This window comes from Myotis lucifugus, unplaced genomic scaffold (assembly GCF_000147115.1).
Source record: "Myotis lucifugus unplaced genomic scaffold, Myoluc2.0 scaffold_84, whole genome shotgun sequence".
NCBI classification, from domain to species: domain Eukaryota; kingdom Metazoa; phylum Chordata; class Mammalia; order Chiroptera; family Vespertilionidae; genus Myotis; species Myotis lucifugus.
In genome coordinates, this window is record NW_005871132.1 from 2,977,222 (window position 1) to 2,999,317 (window position 22,096).

The 22,096-nt window shown below is 46.5% G+C and overlaps 1 protein-coding gene across 1 annotated transcript in view; it reads right to left on the bottom strand.

Moving 5' to 3' along the window:
* Positions 1-250: 250 nt before the first annotated feature.
* GPR156 (G protein-coupled receptor 156) overlaps positions 251-22,096 on the bottom strand; it is a 112,307-nt gene continuing 90,461 nt past the window's right edge. Inside the window, exons 7-11 of the mRNA XM_006090923.3 lie at positions 19,000-19,125; positions 17,946-18,041; positions 13,772-14,008; positions 7,445-7,603; positions 251-3,293 (exon numbers count right to left, since the gene is read on the bottom strand). Coding sequence (XP_006090985.1) covers positions 1,965-3,293; positions 7,445-7,603; positions 13,772-14,008; positions 17,946-18,041; positions 19,000-19,125 — 1,947 coding nt within the window. The 3' untranslated portion in view covers positions 251-1,964. The remainder of the gene's footprint in view (positions 3,294-7,444; positions 7,604-13,771; positions 14,009-17,945; positions 18,042-18,999; positions 19,126-22,096) is intronic.

Below are 22,096 nucleotides of genomic sequence, written 5' to 3' on the forward strand. Positions count from 1 at the left end.
TTTGGTTCCTTGCTGGGAGGGAAGGAGCTGAGGGAGGTGAAGTCCAACCACAGGACCCCCGTGGGTGGGAAGAGTCCAGAGTCTCCATAGTTTCCCCTGTCCACTGGGGCAGTTGTTTCTGTTACAAATGAAGTTTGGCAGAAGATGCCCTGGGAACCCAGGGTAACCCAAGGCAACTCTGGTGGCTGTGTGTCCACTCTCTGTGCCTCTACACCCCAGCCCGAGACCACAATTTCTGAAGAGACTTGCCTTGGGAGTTGCTTCTCTTTTATTAAGGTATCACTTGGACAGCAAACAAACAGCACAAGCAGACACTACAAACCCACATGCAGAATAAATTATGACATTTGTATGCAAAAGTAGACAACAGAAGAAGCTGCGCTACCAAGACAGCCTCCCAATCCAGTGTCAGGAGACTCATGAATATTGGCAGCTCCTGTGAGTTCATGACAAATCTTCTGTGAGACTTTCAGAGCCCAACTCCCCCCTCCCCCCAGGCATAGCTAATGAGGCTCAGACTCCTGCACATGAACATGTGCACACACACGGATGGGGGCAGAGGGCGGCCTCTAAACCACAACCAGATTAGCAACAAGCAAAGTGGACCCATCTGTGCTCTCCCTCTGGGTCTGGCAGCAGACGAGTTCCTGGCACTCATCCTTCACCAACATCCTGGTAGAGGGGGCCCCTGAGGCAGTGAGGACGGCTTCCCACAGTGAGGAACCCAGTTTTGTTATCTGGGGGCAGGTGTCCTGGACTCCATGGTGAGCACAGCTCAGCTTTCCTACAGCACCCTTGCTTGATGGTCTGGCCTGCTTGCCATTCCCAGAAGAATGAGTCAAGAGATGTATTCCCAGGAGAATCTACCAACTTGGAGTCCCCTGGGCTGTGGGCAAGTTCTCCATGAACCACTCTGCTGGTGTGAAGTTGTGAAAGTCACCGCAGTTCTTGGAGCCTCACATGCCCCATCTGTAAAAATGGGAATGAGAGTGTCTACTTCCCAGGGTTATCATAAGGAATTACTGAACTCGGATGCTGCCATGTTCTGTGCCAGATTCAAGGTAAAATTTCAAAACCTGTTCTCTTTCCTGCCCTCTTCTCCCCCATTTCTTCCTTTCTATTTCCTTGTTTTCTATTTCCAGGTTCATGTATCCATTGGTGGTCATGTAACCCCAATGGCACCAAGAGCACCCCTTGACCAACAGAGATTGCCAGTGTGTGCTTCCCCTCAGTCCAAAATGGCACCATGGGCCGAGTCAAAGGGATGGACCACAGGACCAGTAGACAGTCTGGGCATCAGGTGCCACCCAAGCCCAGGAGAGAGATCTGGGTAGCCTGTGGCCACATGGAGACCTGACTATCTTGGGGATGATGGTGAGGTGCCATAATAGTGGGAAGACATGAACAAACAGTGCTGTAGAGGTGGCTGTGAGCTGAGTCTGGCCAGAAGCCGGAACCAGGGGTGGTGCTGTTCAACCTTTAGCAGAAACAAAGTCGCACCCCCTACCAAGAATGGGACACCCAAAGATGTAGGAAACTTATCTTAAGGCCAGTTTGATGGGTCATAGTCCACCACTCTGGTTCTGTAGAAAAGTTCCTCCATCTCTCCATCTGTCTGTCCACCAGCCAGCCATGTGGTATATATGAAGAGTTTTGTGGAATACAGACTGAGCGGGATAGGAAAGCTTCTGTGCTCATTTAGCACCTTTTTCCAAAGAGTATCTTTTATGGTCACTCAACTGGAGTCTTTTACAGGAATGCTGTGAGGTAGTAACAAGACAGGCGATACTCAAGAAGTGCTCAAGGTAAGAGTACTCAAGTGAGCATAGCTGAAACATGGTAAGGGCTGGTCAAATGCAGGGCACTGATGTGTTCTCCTGAGGCCAGAACCCACCTTCCTCCTGTAGGCCTTGGTACGGCTTGTCCTGGACCGACCTCTCTATCCAGGCCTGCTGTGCTGCAGTTCACACCAGTGTGGGTTTCAAGTCATCTTTGAAGTTCACGATAGGCTTTGAGCGGGCCCACAGCTTTTCCCAGGAAGCCAGCCCCCCAGCATGCTCCGGGTCAGAGTCTGAAGAGCCACTGTCACTGGAATCAGAGGAACTCTGGAAGCAGATTTCACAGTAGGGCCGGTGGCAGTGGCAGAAGAACTCGTCTGAGCTGCTGGACTCAGTGTCAAGGTAGTTGCGTGGAGAAGAAAGGGAGAGACAGCCCGGGGACCTCAGGGAATGCAGCTGGCGCTGCTCAGGCAGATCTGGTGATCGGCGTGGGCCAGCGGGACACTGTGCCCGGCCAGAACCAGAAGGCTGGTGAGGAAAGGCTGCGCAGCTTCTCTCAGCTCCCTGGGGCTCTGCCTGGCACTGTTTGCTGTCCTCCTGGATGCCCGGCTTGCCTTGAGGATCTGGGAGTAACGAAAGCTTCTTGGAAGAGGGTTCCCTGGAATCAGCAGTTTGAGGGTCCAAGCAGAGGCTGTCCTGGTTCTGCACATTTAACCCACTTTTTGTGCCAGATGCCACCCTATTTGCCCGATGCCCCACATGTGAGGGTACAGAGCCCTGAAAGTGTGAGCGAGCCCGCTGTGCTGCCCGCCTTCTCCTCACCATGTATGGGCTGAAGCCCAGCTCCCTGGAGAAGGGCATCTTCTGGGGGCCGTGGGCAGCACTGCTCTTCCAGGGCTGCTGGGGACAAGACAGAGAAGAGGGGACGGGGGCCTCAGAGCCCAGGCCCAGATCCTGTAGGACTTCCTGAAGCTTCTCCCTGATCACTGAATTGACCCTTGACTGCTTCTGGGGCTCCCCTGAGTTCTCCCGCTGCCCCTGTCTCTGGGGAACAGAGCCTTCTTCAACTGGTGTGAGGCTCTGGCGGGGGACTGTAGGTCCCTGGTCTCTCCGTTCTGCACCCTGGTTTGGCCCAGCCTGCTGCTTCTGGCTGCAGCCCAAATTTAAATGATCAGAAAAGTCTCTCAAGTCAGACATCTCCTTCCGCCCCGGGGAGGAGCCAGTGTCCTTCCCAGGCCCCTCGAGGCTTTGTGCACTTGAGGAGGGCACTGAGGTGCTCTGGGAGTCCTGGGCCGCCGCACTGGTATCATTCGGAGAGTCAGAGAGGCATTCCGAATGCCGCTGAGTGGCCAGGCCGTGCGCAGGGGCTGCAGCCTGACCCTCCTTGCTATGGGAAGAGGCAGGGAGGACAGCGCACTCCGGGGGGTCATAGGTACACTCCGCTGACATCAGCCTCACTAGCTTCTCTTTGGCGTTGTTTACTTGTTCCTGCAGGCTTTCAATCACAGCATTTTTCTGTAAGACAAAAGCAAAACCATCAACAAAAGATGCCGCTGAGGGTTTCCACACTGTCTCCCAGGGTGGAGGAAGTGTAGCACCAGAAGACGTTGGTTTAAATCCCAGGTCCTCTGGGTATTAGCTGGTGATCTTAGGCTCCGAGGAGGCACCTCCACAAAATGAAAAAATGTGATGCACACACAGTGCTGAGTACAATAACTGACACCTCGTGCTCAATAAAGGTTAACCACGGTTTATTGTAGAATCTTAATCTCCCCCTAAGGTCCCCACTCTGTGGCATTGCCGGTGAGATGGGAGGTTGGAGGAGACACAGCTTGCTGCTTGCTGGCTGTGCACACCCTCCTCAGAATGGAGAGAGTCAGGTCGCTCTCTCTGCAGGACACAAGTCTGAATAATGGCCCAACTCCGGGTTTATGACACCTTTGCAAAATACAGGCGAATTTGAGGCACATCCCAAAAGGATGATTGAATGAGGAGACAAGTATTTTGCCTCTTGCTAAACAGACTAGAAAATAGAAAACCAGAAGGGTAGAGATGTCTGGGCCAAAGAGATAAGCCAGGAGGGGCCAATGAGAATCTCAGATTGGTGTTATGTCCTCCCTTGGCTGGACCTCAGAGTGGCAGGTGAAAGCTTCCAGGTGGCACTATCAGTTATTGGTAGCTCCTAAAGTAGTGCAGGCATCAGAATTATTGGAGAAGCTTTGCTTTTTTTTTTTTTTTAATAGGATCATTGGGCCTAAGTCTCTGACACCTGATTCAGTAGATCTAGAATGGAGCCCAGAAGATGAATGAGGCTGGGGCAGTTCTGCACAGGCTGTGCCCAGGAAGCCTGGTGGGTACAAGCTGCAGAGGTGTGTCCCTACTGACTGGGATTGTGGGCATGAAGTAGGAGGAAGCATACTGATGGTGGGTGTGCCCTGAGCATCCTCTGGTGATAGCAGCAGCTGCCTCTCTAACTCAGACCTTATGTCCACCTTCTGACATTGCTGATGATCAAAGGCGGTGGAGGAGGGAAGAGATCATCCTGGGGAACTGATGGTCTTGGGGCAGACAACCCAGGTCAGGTGTTTGGAAAGGTAATAACACAAGCATCGTGTTCTAGGAACTCTGTCTGAATACCCAAATGCTGCCTCTCTGTTACCATCACCTTCAAAAAGCTGAGGATGCACGTTTGGACATACACTTATTATGCCCTAGAAGTAAAAAGTTGTTTCCCTTCTTTAGGAAACCTGACACAAGTCGCCTATGGACCGCACCTGTGGTGCCTTCTCAAGTTGAGATGAAAGACTTGCCCAGAAGGGACCCTTTCAGAAAGCAGTACTTTGAGTAAACTAGTCCAGCAATAGTCTCTGGCAGCAACTCCAAGGCCAATCACTGCTCCCTATTTATAGGCAGGAAGGTGATTTCTCTGATACCGGAACTCCCAGTTACATCCTGGTTTAGTCTACTTCTTTTATCAGGAGAGTCCCAGATCAGTGAGTAAGTGCTGAATAAGCGGAAGGGGCTGGCAGCTGAGCACCTGCCTGCCCATCTCCCCTTTCTCACCCCAGTGTGGTGAGGTTGGGGCGTTGCTGGGAAGGTGTGGATGCCTGGGGACTCACCACGAGCAGAGTGGATGAGTAACCTGGAGACAGTCATTCAGGCTCTTAGTGATACCTGGGTGGTGCCAGATAGCTCTTGAGCATCTCATAGTGGTCACTGTGCTGGTTGCCCAGGAGGGACCCCACCTTTCTTCCTCCTCAGCAGCCCCTCCTCATGAAGGAGGGTTCGGGCTGGCTTCAGGAGGCCTCAACTGCCTCACAGAGTTAGGAGGAAGCCACCAACTGCTGACAGCTAACCTGGCAAGTAAACTCTGAATGCTGTCTTTTTGTGCCTTACCCACAAGTTTCTTTGAGTGTAGAAAAATAGGATCAATGCTGAGTTGGGAAGAATGCTCTTCTCCCAGCAGACCAACCATCTGAAATTGGCTGGTGACGGATTGAGAAATGTCAGTCTAAACAGTAAATTTCTCTCCTTTCAGAGAAAAAAGTAGAACTCTGATTTCACCATGGCTGCATACTAATTAGGGGCGTGGTGTGAGTCACTGCCGCTGTGAGACCAAAATCTGACCTACCATGGCAGCTGCATTTAAATGAACTTATTAATTATTACTTTTGGCACATCTGGGGAAGCCAAACATCCACAGGTGTGTTTCACAAGGTACAGGCCATAGGAGAGATGGAATCACCCTCTGGTTGTTATGGCTCAGGGAAGAAAAAGAATAGTTGAGGTTCCTCTGCTGCGGAGTGTAGAAGGGGGTTCTACAGCCCTGGGAAGGTTCTCCCTGCTGGCTTCCCCACAGCCCGGGAAGTCGGTGATGGGTGCTGCCCTGGACAGCCCCTGGGGCACCCCTGACCATAGTGGCGAGGGGGACAAGAATGAGAAGGTAGACTTCCCAGGTCACGGGAAAGTAAGAGGAGGACCAAGGGCGGCAGAGGGGCTGCAGTGGAGGGAAGCTGGAGTCAGGGTTTGTGCACAAGACGAGGCAGGAAAGATGCCGGGTTTGCCCACCAGACAATGCCAGAGCTGGGACCTCTCTAGGCCTGCTCTGGCGCCTGGGGGCAGCGGCTGGTTCCCAGGCCTTTTCTGGGAGAGAGGCACCAGGTGTGGGGTGTTGGGGAGAGGCCAGCTTTTTACTGCCTGTGCATCTGCTCCCTATTAGGGCCCTTCCTCTGCAGACTCAAGGCATCTTTTTGGATAGAGCAGATAATAGTCACTGCGTGGGAAACAGCGTAGTCAGTGTGGCAGAAGTACAAACAGCACGTCATAAATTACCATAAGGCTAAAGAGTCAGGCCACTTGGCTGTTCCAACATTAGCTGATTGTGAATGAAAACCATCCTGGCTGTTCTCGCCAAGTTTCTGGCCTTCTGTTGAGCTAAAAAAAAAATAAAAAATGCTTCTTTGAAGACTTCACAGAGTATCTCAAAGGCAATGCTACTCCCTTGCCAGGTGGGAAGAAATCTGGCTTTGAAATAGGTCCTGAATGCTTCATAAATAGTACAGAAATAGAGAAGTATTACTCTGATTTTTTAAAAAGGTCCAGACTGAGGGTATGGTGTGGGAGACTAGAGGGGCACCGACAGGGGGTGCAGGGAAGGTTCACCCCCTCACCGGGCTGTGTTTCTTAGGTTCCCACCTCACCGTCCTCTCATACAGGGATCCCTGATAACCACCTGTCAGTCCAATTACAGAAAAACATAGTTTCCCAAATAGCACCTACTCAGGTGTGTTCTGTACTGAAGAAAACATGGAATCTAATGTAGTTGGTGTGAAAATATTGGCTAATTCTTCTGAGCCCTGTGCCTTCTTTCTGAGGCAGTGCAGCCTCCAGCTTCTCCATGCGCTTTCTGCAAGACCACACCCCAGTGCCCCGTTCTGGGAGAGGTGCCAACTCTGGCTCAAGCACAGAAGAAGGACTTGGTGCTATTATGGTATTCAGAGGCCCTATTTAGCCCTCTTCCCCACCTTTAGACACTTATTGCCTCTCTGGGGTGGTAGGATGATTGAGATCTCTAGTTAGAACCTGAAAATACAGTAAGGGGCCCTATAAGATCTTGTAAATGAGGGCACTGCTCTATGTAAGGAAAGAATGTATCATACAGAAGGAGCTAGAATCCACTACAACTCAGGGCCTTTCCAATTCTGTTCCCCTGCTTGGAATGCTTTTCCCCACAATCTTTTCTGGCCAGTTTGTACTTAACCTTCATCTCTCAGCTAAGAGAGTCTTGTCTGACAGCTCTAAATTAGGTTCCCTTGCCCTGACCATCCATAATTCTGCCTTACCACCCTGATTTGTCCCTTCATTATTCTCTTGATCAGCATCTATTTCTTCCATTAGACTGTGAGCTCCCCGAGAGTAGGGACTATATTTGTTTTATTCATCAGCACTTAGCACAATGTCCAGCACACAACTGTGCAATGACTGAATAAGTGGGTGAGGATCAGCAGTGGGAGAGTCACTGGGGAAATGTCAAGGTTTTGCTGGCTGCCAATGGAAGTGGGGGAATGGGCGGAGAAGAAAGAACATTAGCAATGGGACAGCAGGGGCCCACCGGTGCGTGACTGGAGTTCTTTATAGAGACTCCACCAGGCAGGGGTCTCGCTTACCTCTGTGAGGAGTCTTTCCATGGAGGTTTTCTCTCCTCTGGCATGGCAATTCTGTTCCTCACCATACGGGGCATGGCAGCTTTTGCTGGGAGTGCTGAAATATTTGGCCATGCATCTAATTGTTTGGTTTTCCTCTTCAAATGCCTTCCATTGCTTCAGCTGTTAAATAACAGAGCATATGTTATTTATTTAATTACACACCCAGAAACACATTCTCTCACTAGCTCTCCAAAACACCAAGGAATGACGGTGATACACTAATGCACAAACTATTCTCTCCTCAGAATGTACTGGGCTCTGGAAAGCTAATGGACGGAAATGACAGAAGGCACAGAGAATGTTAAGGTGATATAGTTTTCAAAGTGCCAAAGGAAGATGATAAGTAGATGACATAGAACCATCTTAGCTTGACCCAACCATTGCTGAACTGGTCAAAGAAAACCAGATTGAAGTATACTCCCAGGGCCATGTTCTAAAGCCAGAGTTTATGAGCTATAACAGGGTTAAGCAATCTAAACTCTGTATGTTTCAAGTGAAACTGTTTCCAGTTATAGGTAGCTGTCCTTAATTATCCTCATTCGTTGAGTAATGGTGTGCTCACAGCGATTGCAAACCCAGTTCCTTGCTGGAGAACTCCTAACCCAAGTCAATAATCAAAGCTCAGATAAAAAACCACAAATGGCAATAAATAGCAGTAAAAAAGACAGAATATTAGGTCTGCGATCTGACCATCTTTTCTTCCTAGACAAATGAGGGAAGACTCAGAAGGAATATGACTGATCTAGGCCCTTGCAGGGGGTTAGCAGTAGAGCCAGAGCTTTAACAGGGTCACTGTGCCACCCCACACGACCTCAACACGGCTGAGAAGACAGAGACTGTTAACTGTGGGGTCCTAAGGAAAGTTTTTTGGGAGAAACTGTTTTTAGGAAGCAATCTGTGGGAGCATGGGCTAGTTTGCCTTAACAGGGATGGAGCTGAACACAGAACATTCACCAACAAGGGCCATCCTCCTGAGCCTTTGGGACACTGTCTCTATCCGGCGCATGCCAGTGACACGGATGCCAGGGGAGGCTACAGAGACGGAAGTGTCTGTTTTTCCTGTAGGAAATCTCAGCATGGAGAGTGCTAGTGATGTACACCTGGCACTGTGGCACCTTAGGAACGATGTTGGTGGCTGTGGGAGCCTCACAGGGATCCTGGGACTTCTTTGCTCACTCATTAAACACGTCCTAACCCCAATTTGGTAAAGCTCAGATCGGATTCTAAATCTTTCCATCAATTTCAATTCCACATCCTCTGTGTACTCAGCATGTGTTGAACTGCGTGTTCCTCATGCCATCAGGAGTCGGTGTGATCTGTACTGGGTCAGGCCAGGAACCTCCCCCTCAGATGCCCTTCTCAAAAGCCTCGGGTGCCATCAGCTCCCCACCCTACTCGGGAGTTCCTGGAGCCTGGCACCATAGGGTCACTATACGGTCCTGAGTGGATGGAGCAGACACCAGTGTTGTTCTCCTAGGACTGACCTAGCAGTGTCGCAGTATCTGGGCTCCCTTTCGGACTCCTCATTTCCTCAGCAGTAGAGCTTCTCCTCTCTCTCCCCAGCACCCCCAGGCCTAGCCCTCTCTGGAGGAACTGCTCAGCACTGGTGTAAGGGCACATCCAGGGCTCTGGGTCTGTCTCAACCCAGCTGGCCAGGTGGAGCCAGGTGCCCCCTGATGAAAGCCCCCGCCCCCTTAGTTCCGTGTCCGTGAGGATCCTGATCCTTCAGGCTTGACCCGTTGGAGTTTCCGAAATATGGCAATAAATGACCTCAGGTCACAATTTCTGGACTTCTCCAGGACCCTTCCTCCAGAAGGACAGGCACATTCCTGTTTTTTCAGCCTCTGGGCTATGTGGGTGTGGCAGGCTAAATAATGCCCCCCACCCCCGCAAGGTGTTCCTCTCCCCCCCTCCGCGGCCCCCACCCCAAGCCCTGGAACTTGTGAATATGTTACCTTATGTGGCAAAAGGGATTCTGTAAATGTGCTCAAGTTAAGGATGTGAGATGAGGAGATTATTCTGGATTGTACAGTGGGCCCAATGTAATCATGAGTCCTTATGAGAGGGAGGCAGGAGGGTCAGAGTCAGAAGAAGAGAAGTGGCCATGGAAATGGAGATCAGAAAGAGAAAGATTTGAAGATGTCGCACTGCTGGCTCTAAAGATAGAGAAAGAGGCAGGAGTCACAGAATGCAGGTGGCCTCTAGCAGCTGAAAAGGCATGGAAGCAGATTCGCCCCAGGAGCTTCCAGAAGGGATGCAGACCTACTGACATCTTGATTGTAGCCAAGTAAATAAGACCCGTTTCTGATTTATGACTGCCAGAACTATAAGAAAATACATCTGAATGAAGTCACTCCATTTGTGTTAATTTGTTACAGCAGCCACAGGAAACTAATACAGTGGGATTCAATCTCCAGTCTTTAACAGGATATACGAGGACCTTCAGGATGTCACCTCTTACTAGTAACCTTCTGCCACTCTTCCTTCAATCTGTGCTTCAAAAAGTGCAGATTTGTGGTGCTCCAAACATAGCCTGTTCTCTCTCCTCCCTCTCTACCTCTTGTCATGCTGTTCCCCCATCTGAATGCCACCCACTGCCCTTCCCCAATCTTGCTTATTCTTCAAGACTGGGCCCATTTTCTGAGAAGGTGTTATGGAGTTCCTAGACAGGCTGGGGCACCCCTTCCTCAGCATCGTGTAACTTGCCTTCCCCAAACACTTAAAACCTGCATTATAATTCCTTTCATGTCTGCTCCCAGCTACACCCAGAGATGGGGCCATGTGTTGAACTGCATGTTCCCAGCAGGTAATAAATGAGTGGATAAATAAATGAACAAATCGTTTTCCTTTAAAAAACTCACCTCTCTAGTAGGGGCACTGAGACATATGCAGATATCTCTAGGGCAGAGTAGGAAGTCCTAAGTACTTACACGGAGGAGAAGGTGAAACACTTTGGGGGATTAAAGGAGAAAACCATGTCCTATCTCAGGACCTATCTGTCTCTCAGAGGTGGAGGGAGGGAAGGAGAAGATGTGTGTGGAGATGGCTCACACGCAGGATACCATCAACAAAAGCAGAGGCTTGCTCATGGCTGGTGATGACCTCAGTGTCTGGCGTCAACACTCAGGCATTTCCTGAGGGCCTGCGTAGAATGCTAGTTGGTCCACTTGTGCCATTCCCCTCAGCTCTCTGGAGCCACCTAACTGCCCTTGAGGCATCTGTGCCTTTGGTTTCATAAACCCCTCCCACGCTGTCCAGTCTGAAGGCTCAGTGGCAGGAGGAAGTATCCTCTCCTTGCTCTCTTCCTTCCCCATGTAGCTCTCCTCAGATACTTTTCCAACTTGGCTCAGCTGTCTTTCTCTCCTGGGAATGCACAGTGCAGCTTTCACAGGGAGACTCTTTCTTCTACCAAAGGCCACTGAGCCAGAGGGGAAAGTCCATTAAAAGGCGCACAAAAAACGGACAAACCTACTTACTTTTAGATTTAAAAAGTTTTGGATCATGATCGGTTCAAGAGGAGAAAGGCATGAGAGAGAAAACAGAAAAGGAAAGATAAAGTAAGAGAAAGGGAGTTTAAGACAGCTAGGAGGAAAAATGGGAAACAGAGAGAAGGCAAGAGAAAGGCCAACACTGTCCATCCATCCTGTTCCTGTATCCCAACATAATTCCACTGCCACTCTCACTTTACAAATCAAGTGCTTTTTGCTGTTAAACCTGGAAGCCAGATTTCAAGGTGAACTGCATCCTGCATTTTATGTCTATGTGTGCAGATGGGAGTGTGCCTAGATATCACGACTGTCCTGGGTGCTGAGGTGGAAGTCTTGTGTCTGAGACTTGGGATGCCAAAGGGACAGCCGCGAGTGCTCAGAGAGGAGATATAAGTGGAGCCACATCATGGAGGTTGCTGATTCACTCAATTTTCAGAGAGAGGTCTTGTTTTATTTAGGTCAGGAAGGCTTCCTCTAATAGTTCCTTGGTGATTACTTCTGCCCCAAATTATTTTTTATCTTTCAGAGATTCCTATTAGCTTTAAATTGTATCCCTAGATAAGGTCTCCATATTTGATCTAGTCTCTCATTTAAAAATATATATATTTTTTTATTTCAGAGAGGAAGGGATAGGGAGAGAGAAATAGAAACATCAACGATGAGAGAGAATCATTGACTGGCCGCCTCCTGCATGCCCCCAACTGGGAATCAAGCCTGCAACCCGAGCATGTGCCCTGACCTCGAATCAGACCATGATCTCCTGGATCATAGGCCAATGCTCAACCACTGAGCCACACCAGCTGGGCCCTAGTCTCTCATTTTTAAACTGTCTCCTTGTGTTCTGTGGCCTTACATTAGTTCACTAATTCAGTATTTTGCTATGTCCAATCGCCTATTCAGTGTTTCTACTGGGGTTTTGAATTTAACACAATGTTTTTCATCCTTATTTAGTATTTCATGATATAAGATTATGTCCTTCTCATGATGGTTTGCTTTGGTTGAAGAGAGGCAATGTCTTTTAAATCCTATTGACAAAACAAATTTGCTATCTTTTAAAAACTTCTATTTCCTTCAGAGGAAGGAAACTTGTCCAAATCTCCAGAAATTTGTGCATCTCTTCTTATGAATTGCAGAATCTCTTCATAGGTCCTTTCCCTCTGAATTTAGTTTTACACGGGAATAACTATAGTTTCCTAGTATAGTAAATGCATTTCTTGGCTTTTCCCTCATTGTCACAAGATGCCTGTCATAGCTCCAGGCACAACAAACATGCAAGGCAGAAAGAAGGTACAAGAGGCAAAGCCAGCCACACCCATAGCTTTTTCAGCAAAGCAAAAGCTTTCTCAGAAGCCTCTCAGAAAACTTTTGGAGTTCAAAACTGTGTCACATAGCCTGGCTGGTGTAGCTCAGTAGTTGATCATCGACCCATGAACCAGGAGGTCATGGTTTGATTCTTGGTCAGGGCATATGCCCAGGTTGCAGGCTCAATCCCCAGTAGGGGGTGTGCAGGAGGCAGCCAATTGATGATTTTATTTCATCATTGATGTTTCTATCTCTCGCTCCCTCTCCCTTCCTCTCTCTGAAATCAAAATAAAAACATTTAAAAAACAACAACAACAAAAAAATACTGTCACATGGGCACCCCGAGCTGTAAAGGAAGCTGGAAAAGCAAGTATTTAGCTCTTTCAGACTATATAGTAGAGGTGAGCAAGGAAGAAAATTCCTCTAGATTCTGGCATTGAGGCACTACTCATCCTTGATTTTTAGTGCTGCTGCTACAGATATTTCCATATTTGTTTATTCTTTTGAGTATTTTTATGAGAATTTGTGAGAAGGCAGAAGAGTAAAAAGCCTATGCCTGTGTCATACCTTCATGTCTCAAATCCACTGTCACTTTTATAAATACCCTGTGACCCTCCATCTGTGATTTTATGGGTTAGTGCTCCATGGTAAAGTCATTCATAGTCAACTGGAAGCTGCATTCGGAACCAGATGGGGTGCTGAGGGGGGAGTGGGATGAGGGAGGCCTTGGGGGAACAAAAAGAGAACTAGAAGGGAAACAGGAAAAATGCCTAATGTCAAGTTCATTAACTCAGACGTGTGTGGCTCAGTGGTACCCTGGGGCCCAATCCAAATAATTTCACATCACTTTCCTTCCAGAGACTATGATTCCTTTACATTTCCCTCCAGATCCCCTTTTGCCCCTTTGCTGTCTGGACATTTCTGCTGCTATCTTCCTCCTTTGTTTGATTTTTTTTTCTTTAATCCCTATAATATGAAACACATGTTTATTGAGTTTTTATTTCTCCTTTTTGTAAAAAGAAGAGGAATGCTTTCTATTTTCCTCTAATAAAAAGAAAGAAAAAGCATTTAAAATTGCATAGAGTTCCAAATGAGTTTTCCCTGTGAATCTGCAATCCTAAACAGGAAAGAAAGGCTCCTGACTCCCAGGCTAGGGAAAAAATGACATTATCAAGATGAGGAAGGGATTGAGGAGCAGTGAAACAGACGGAGGATGCAGAAAAGCAGGTCTGCGAGTCAGCTGCCAGGGGTGGAAATGTGGGACCGCTGCACTCAGCCACTCTGGGCTGCCCTCTTTGCTGACTGGGAGCCGAACTGTCTTCCTCCAGGAGAGCGAGGAGGGAAGAACAGAAGGAGCCAGCTCACCAGGAACCCACCTTCCTTCTGACTCTCCAATAAATGTTACCCAGAAGCCTTGAGAGAAAACACAGTGAGCAGTTTATCATGCCCAGCCAATGCTCTGGAGGACCGGCCCTGCCAAATTCTCCTTCGAACATACCTGGGGAACGAAGATGAAGCAGTTGATGGTGGTTGTGCAAACAAAGATTCCCCCGGATGTGAGGCCAAAGACCAGGTTGGGCCAGGAGTGCAAGTATCTGGTGACCACAAAAAGAAGCCCAGCGGCCAGCACCACAAGGTTGACCCCAACCATGATGGTTAAAGACTGATTCACAGGAGGAGAGCTGACGTGGTCGGTCAGGCCAGCCAGGTAGGCACCATACAGCAGCAGCAGACCCTGGATGCGGAGGGAGAACCAGAGGCTCGGGGAAGTGGAATAACAGACAGGGTTAAAGAGCAGGAGGGCTGGGACCATTTAAAATAAGGGTGATAATACCCACCTTAAAGGGGTGCTACGAGGGTTTACTCAGACATGAGAGACCCTTAGGGTGCTTCTGGCACCTAGTAGGTGCTTAATAAATGTTATTTTCCTCTCCTGCCCTGAGAATTGGTTTATCAGAGGTCAGCAAGACGGGACTCTGCCGGGATAGAGGCACAGGACCCGAGGGCATAGGCGGGCAGGAGCCCTACAGATAGGGCTGCGGGCACATCGTGCTGCTGGTGGTGAGGGCTGCCACGTCCACCGTGTGGTTTTGCACTGCGTGGAGCTGAGGGCCACATGGAAGCTGAAATACCCTCGTGGCCTGTCTGCCCAGACATGTGCAGCGGCAGTAGCAATGCCCCGAGGAAGGGGCTCATTTTTCTAATTTTCCCACAGGCACCATCTGCTTGCCAAGCCCTGCACCTGCAAGACTGCATCTGCCTAGAAGGGAGGCCTTTTCTGATTTACACAAAGGACCTCTCCAGGCTAGCAGAGGCTCTGTGCCAGTGGGTGTTTACGGGAGATGAAGAGTGGAAGCAGGAGGACAAAGGCAGGCTGGGAACTCGACGAGCCTGTGGAGCAGGCACAGGCAGCAAAGGCTCCATCTATACCCTTCACCCACTTTGTGACATTCCCAGCCCCCACCACCGGGAACCCAGGGCCCTGTTCTTTCCTCTTTCTCATGAATATAAAGCTGCTCTTGCCCTGGCTGGTTTGGCTCAGTGGATATAGCATCAGCCTGCAGACTGAAGGGTCCTGGGTTTGATTCCGGTCAAGGGGACATGCCCCGGTTGTGGGCTCGGTCCCCAGTAGGGGGCGTGCAGGAGGCAGCCAATCAATGATTCTCTCTCATCATTGATGTTTCTATCTCTCTATCCCCCTCCCTTCCTCTCTGAAATCAATAAAAATATATTAAAAATACAAACAAACAAACAAAAAACTTGCTCTCAAAGTTCTCATTTCTACTAAGAAGAAAACCACACCCAGCACCTTAAAGAGCTTTCTCTCTTGGAAGGAGCTGCATTTAAACAGAAATCAAAACTTTAATCAATAATACATAACATATACTGTAGATGCAACGTAAGTCCACCTGACTATGTGTAAAGTACCATGCTAGGTGTAGGGCAGGAACCAGTGCTACAAGGAGAACTAAGCCATGGTCCTTTCAAGGAGCTCGGCCTGCTAGGGAGATTGAAGGCAAGACACAAGTGTCCGTGTTTTATAACTGAACATGAAGATGCCATGGGGGATGAGGTGGGGTGGGAACTAGGGGACTCAGAGGGAGAACTAACAATGAATATAAATAAGGTCAGGTATCAGCAGGGCACCTGCCAGTGTCCCAAAATGCCCCCACCTGACTAGCTCCACCTACAGGTACAGTCCTGGCGATAATTTTTGGGAGGACTGACAGTCTAGAGCAGCAGTTCTCAACCTGTGGGTCGCGGCCCCTTTGGGGGTCGAACGACCCTTTCACAGGGGTCGCCTAAGACCATCGGAAAACACATATATAATTACATATTGTTTTTGTGATTAATCACTATGCTTTAATTATGTTCAATTTGTAACAATGAAATTGGGGGTCACCACAACATGAGGAACTGTATTAAAGGGTCGCGGCATTAGGAAGGTTGAGAACCACTGGCCTAGAGTAAAGGATCAGCATGGCAGAGATGCCTTCTGGATGCCCCCAATGTCCAGTGTCCCAAGTGGGGCCTGACGTGCCACCCTGAGACCTTCAATGGTTAGAAGATACACCAGTCAGGAGGCCAGAGGGGCCTGACTTTTGGGAAACTGATGCCATCAGGTGACATTTGGCAGAGTTGGATTAGGAGTACTTTAATCGAAAGTGAATAAAAGTAACTCTTTGTTTTTAAAATGTTGATATCTGATTCTATTTAAAAATCTCAGCCCTGGCTGGTGTCAATCAGTGGTTAGAGCATGAGCCCTGTGCACACAGAGGGAGTTGGGAGGGCGGTTGATTCCCGGTCAAGGGCACATACCTGGGTTGCTGTTCGATACCCGGCCCTGGTCGGGAATCATGCAGGAGTTGTGCAGGAGGCAACCAATCAATGTGTTTCTCTCACATCCATATTTCTCTCTCTCTCTGTTTTTCTCCCCTGCCCTGGCCCCTTCTCTCCCACTCTCTCTAAAAAAGCAATGGAAAAAATATCCTTGGGTGAGGATTAACAACAACAACAAAAAATCCAATTCCATTACAATCCTTGCCCAATGGGAACTAGGTATTAATAGAGCCCCTATACATCCATGACTCGTGCTTAAATGAATCACATATACTTGTAGGTCATTTGCCTTCACTGCTGAGAAGTGTGGGGTAGTGGGCAGCAGACAGGTGCAGGTGGGGGCTCCTGGGACTTTATGCAGAGATTTGGGTCTTCCCCAAGGACTGCTCATGGACCAGGAAGCCCATGGGCAGCTGGCTCAGTCAGTTTCCTGATGCTCAGCACTCTTTCCCCCTTTTCTTTCTTTGTCCTTCAGAAAGATATTACAGTGAAATCAAATAGAAATGGTATTTATATAAAAGGCAATGGAGAAAATAAATCAAGTTGAGTCACAAAGTGAGTTGCTATGGGGGACGTGCCGCGTTGCTGCTGGGGAGGACATGCTCTTCTCTAGGGCTTGAGGAAGTGGGAGAGGGGCTGTGATTTTCAGAAATGTCTAGGCCCTAGACTCTAGGGGAGCAGTAGAAGATTAATAATAATAACTAAAATTTACTGAGCTCTTACTATGGGGCAGGAGTGGTTGAAAACTCTTGCCATGCATTAACTCCTTTGAAACTCAAAACAGTTCTGAGTGGATATTATCATCACCCCATTTTACGTAAGGGAACTAAGGCTCTGAGAGGTCAAATGAGGTTCAGGGTCAGCTAGAAAGGGGCTGAGTCAGAATTCAAACCCTGCTCTGTCATGTTCTGAAGCTCATTTTCTTAAGCAAGAAACCAGGAAAGAGCTGTGCACTTCCTAGTATTTTCTTTTGAAAATATTTCAATCGAAGTAATAATATATGCACATAATTTAAAAGCAACATTTCCCTGTCCCATCCCTGCCCATCCCCAAGGCTATTTTCTCTGAAGCACCCACTTGAAAGTTTACCTTTGGAGAAAAACTCCTACTCTGCCAGCAATCAGTCAACCAGGCCTTTTTGCCCTGATAATCGACAGACAGGCTCCTGCCACCCAGGGCTCACCCTATTCATTGAAACAGGCCTGCCCTATGCTCCCACAGCCAGATTCTCTGTCCCTACAAGCTGAAAACCAGCTAACAGTACAGTTGGTTCTAGGGACCTCCCTCAGTGCCCTATGTAGGTATCCTGTACCCTCTGGAAATAATATCCTACTTTTACCATCTACCAGAGACAAATGAGTCTAATGATGGGAGATTCAGGGCGGGAGACACTTGAGGCAGCTGGAATCACTCAAAGGACACCCTGGGTGTTGCCATCTGTGTTAGAGCCAGCCCGTCTTCCAACCAGAGTGAGAGTGAGGTGGGTGAACGGCAGCAGGATACCTTGACACAGACTTCCTTGCAGGGATTTGGGAAGAAAACTGATATTTACAAGTAAACTTAAAACCAAGCCAAGAAATGGGAGAAACAGTAGGTGAATTCCACATGACTTGGGGAGAACAAAATGAGGAAGTCCAAAGAGTTGAAAAAGTGACACCCCACTCCCCAATGTAAAGAAATAATAAGGGTCCTGGCTGTGAGAGTTATGTATCAACAGAGGTCTTCCTGATTTCAAGATTCTTTGCAGGAATCACCTCATTAATTCCTCCTTCATATATGTCCATTTTGTTGGTGACAGACAGACTGTACCCCAAGAAGATGTGGATACCAACCTTGCATCCCAAAACAAGAACAATCCAGACATCAGAGTACCGGGAAGCGCAGAAGTGTGTGCTGGTCAGCGAGCAGGCCACTTCTCTCCCTGTCACCTAGGAGGGACACAGAGTCAGTACTGAGGGCACCCACAATTACCAGGAACACACAGCAGATCCCTGTGAAGGTCCTGGAGTGTGAACTCCTGTACAGCCTCTATTTTCCCCCTTAATGTGTAAAAGCTATAAAATTTAGTTGACTCCATTAAATAAATGAGAGTGACTATTAATTGGAGGAAAAGACAATAAAGTTGGATGTTTGGTGGCAGCAGGGCTTACCCTCTGTTGTGTGCTTTGCTACCATAATGATTCGCATTAATGCACCAGCAGAATTATAAATTCCTACTATTTGTCAACAGTTGAAACCTTAAATATTAAATCTGCAATGTCAAGGTTCCACTGTATTCTCCAGCCCCTGTGAGTCTAGGAACATAGGATTTCCTATCAATTGAAGACTATGTATCGGGCACAATTGAGTTCTTTACCTGCAGGCTTTTACTTACTTATCACCAAAGCCCTAAGAAACAGGTAGTAGTATTATCTCCATTTTAGTTATGAGGAAATAGAGACTTAGAGAGGTTAAATGACTTTCCCAAGGTCACCTGGCTAGAAAGTAGTAGAGCTAGGATTTGAACCAGGGTTGACTGACTCCAAAGACAACCTCAAATTCCTACTTTTACTTCCCAACAACTAGGGGAAGGCAACTTCCTGTTGCTCATTATTGATAATGTGGAAGCAGAGATAACTGCCAGGCAGATTCCAGTGTGCTGACATCTTAGTGGATGCAGCTGGAGGACACCTGCGGCAGGAGGAGCAGCGGGAGCGGGAGCACACCTTGCAGACAAGGCATTCACAGCAGCCGCAGCTCCTCACTCTCCCTCCTCTTTGTGTCACTTATCTTCTTGTTGGGAGGATGCCACACAGTGAGTGCTACTGGGAGAACGACCCCTGTGTGCCCACAGAAGCCAGTCCCCCCAGGTCAGGAAGTGAATTCTCCAGGAATTGGGCCCCTCACCGTCATACTGACACCGAGAATCTGGAGGCATTGGATGGGATCAGTCAATACCCACGTCAGGAGTAGGATCACATCAGCTATCACCAGGGCTGCCACCAGCCCCAGTAGCTGCAGGTCTTTGATGATCTGAAAAAGAGTCAAGGTCATAATTTTCCTTAGCTCATCGGCTACACAGGGGCTAGAGTGTCCTACATGCTCTGAGCTATAGACTCCAGGGTTAGTTCTCCCCAAAAGCCTCACATCCAGCCATCAAAGGTGAAACAGATACTAAATATTTACAATGATTTCTGTGTCCATATCATCATCACCATTAAACATGTCCATTTGTTTATATTTCCCATATTCTGGCTTTTTCCACAAAAGATTCAAGGGTTCTATAAAGTAAATACTCCATTATTTCTAGATATGTGTATTTGAGCAGATAGAGAGATGTGGGAGTTTTCACATAAAACTATTAAAACCATTAACCTGGTGGATGGGATTGAGAGCTGAGGAGTTGCTAACACTTTTTTTATACTTATATAAATCACTTGACTTCATACACAAAAAAGCCTTACTTTTGTGACTACAAAAATAAAATTAAGAAAACACATATCTAGCAATAGGATAAAAACTGAAACACATTAAAAAAAGAGATAATGAAAAAGAATTATGATAAAACCTCAGGTGAGTAGCATACATAACATTCGTGAATTGGGGCATAAATGTGGGACTGAGTTTTTGTCAACCAATGGAAAGAAGAAAGCACAACCAGTTACATGATTCCTGGTGTTTGTAAGATAAAAGCAATCGGTTGCTTAATCAAACTGTTCAAAGCCAGTGATTCAGAGTAAATCTTTAAAGCAACCAGTAAACAAAGATACATTATATAAAGAGAAACAAAGATAAGGAAGACCAGATATCTCATCAGGTAGAAGGCCAAGTGAGAAGACAGTGGAGAAAAAACTTTAAAGTACTAAGAGTAAAAAGTAAAACCTCAACCTAGAATTCTACATCCAACAGAAAATATCTTTCTGAAACAAAGGTGGAATAAAGACTTTTTCAGATAAACAAAAGCTGAAAAAATTCAGCACTAGCACACTTGCATGGGAATGTTAGAGATCCTTTTTCAGAAAAAAGGAAAATAACATCAAAAGAATACCTGTACAAGGAGAGTAAGAGCTCTGGAAATGTTAACTTCATGGAAAAATATGTGATTGATTTTTATTTTTAAATATATCTTTAAAAGATAACTAATTTTAGCCCAGCCATTGTGGCTCAATGGTTGAGTGTCACCATGAACCAGGAGGTCATGGTATGATTCCAGGTCAGGGCACATGCTGGGTTGTGGGCTTGTCCCCAATAGGGAGCATGCAGGAGACAGTCAATCAATGATTCTCTCTCATCATTGATGTTTCTCTCTCTCTCTCTCTCTCTCTTCCTTCCTCTTTGAAATCAATAAAAAAAAATTTTTAAATAAGTTCTTTCTCCTCCATCAGATATTTGATTTTTAAAAAGATAACTAATTTTAAACAAACAAAAAAATAACATGTAAAAGTAAAAACAATAGAACAAAGATTGAGAAGGGGAGAAATAGAAGAATACTATTGTAAAGTACTTATACAAGGTGAATGCCAATTATACAAAAACTCTTCCAGGAACTAAAGAGGAGGGAATACTTCCCAATTCATCCTAGAAGGCTGGCATTACCCTGATACCAAAGCCAGAGGAAGATTTTACAAGAAAAGAAAATTACAGAGCAATATCCCTTATGAACAATAATTCACATTATAAACAAAATAAATCCAACAATATAAGAAGAGGATAATACATCATGTCCAAGTGGAGTTTGTCTGGAATGCAAGGTTGGTTTGTGATTCTAAAATCATTTAATGTAATCCAACATATGAACAACTAAAAAAACAAAAACATGTAATCATGTCAACAAACATTGAAAATGCATTTTACAAAACCCAACATCAATTCTTTCTTTATTTTTTAAAATATATTTTTATTGATTTCAGAGAGGAAGGGAGAGGAAGAGAGAGATAGAAACATCAATGATGAGAGGGAATCATTGATTGGCTGCCTCCTGCATGCCCCCTATTGGGGATTGAACCTGCAACCTAGGTATGTGCCCTGACCAGGAATCAAACCCAGGACCCTTAAGTCCACAGGCTGACGCCCTATACACTGAGGTAAACCGGCCAGGGCACAACATCAATTCTTTATAAAAATTCTCAGAAAAATAGGAATAGAGGGGCTTCCCCAACCAAATAAAAGGTATCTACAATGAAATGATAGCTAACATCTTACTTAGCTTTGAAAGACTGAATGCTTTCCCCATAAAATAAAGAACAACTCAAGAGTGTCTGCTCTCAGCACTTCTATTGAACATTGTACTGTTGTTTCTAGAATCTAGACAGTGCCATCATACAAGAGATTGGACAGAAATTATCTTTATTCACATATGATATGATAATCCATGTAGAAAATTTGATGGATTCTATTTAAAAAGCTACTAGAATTCTTGCCTGGGGTGGGAATGGCTGGGGGGGCGGGTGGTCAATTCGGGATAAAGAAGACAAATGTAAATAAATAAATAGCTACTAGAATTAATAAGTAGGTTAGTAAGATTTGCAGCAAACAAGGTCAGCATACAAAAATCAATCATACTTCTATATACTAGCAAGACAAAATTGGAAAGTGAAATAAAAAACAATAACATGTATAGTAGCACAAAAATATAAAATACTTAGTTATAAATCTAATAAAAGGTGTAAAAGACTTCCACTAAAAAATACAAAAAAAATGCTGAGATAAATTAAAGAAGACCTAAATAAATGGAGAAATATACTCTGTTCATGGGTTAAATGACACAACATTGTTAAGAAGTCAATGCTCTACAATTTGATCTATAAATTCAACACAATCTCAATCAAAATCTCCACAGGATTTTTGTAGAAATTTGCAAACTGATTCAAAAACCCAAATGACAATTGAAAGGATCTAGAATAGCAAAAACAACATTGAAAGAGAACACAGTTGGAGAGGTAACAATCCCTAATTCAAGATTTAATATAAAGCCACGGTAATCAAGGTAATATGGTATTTGTGT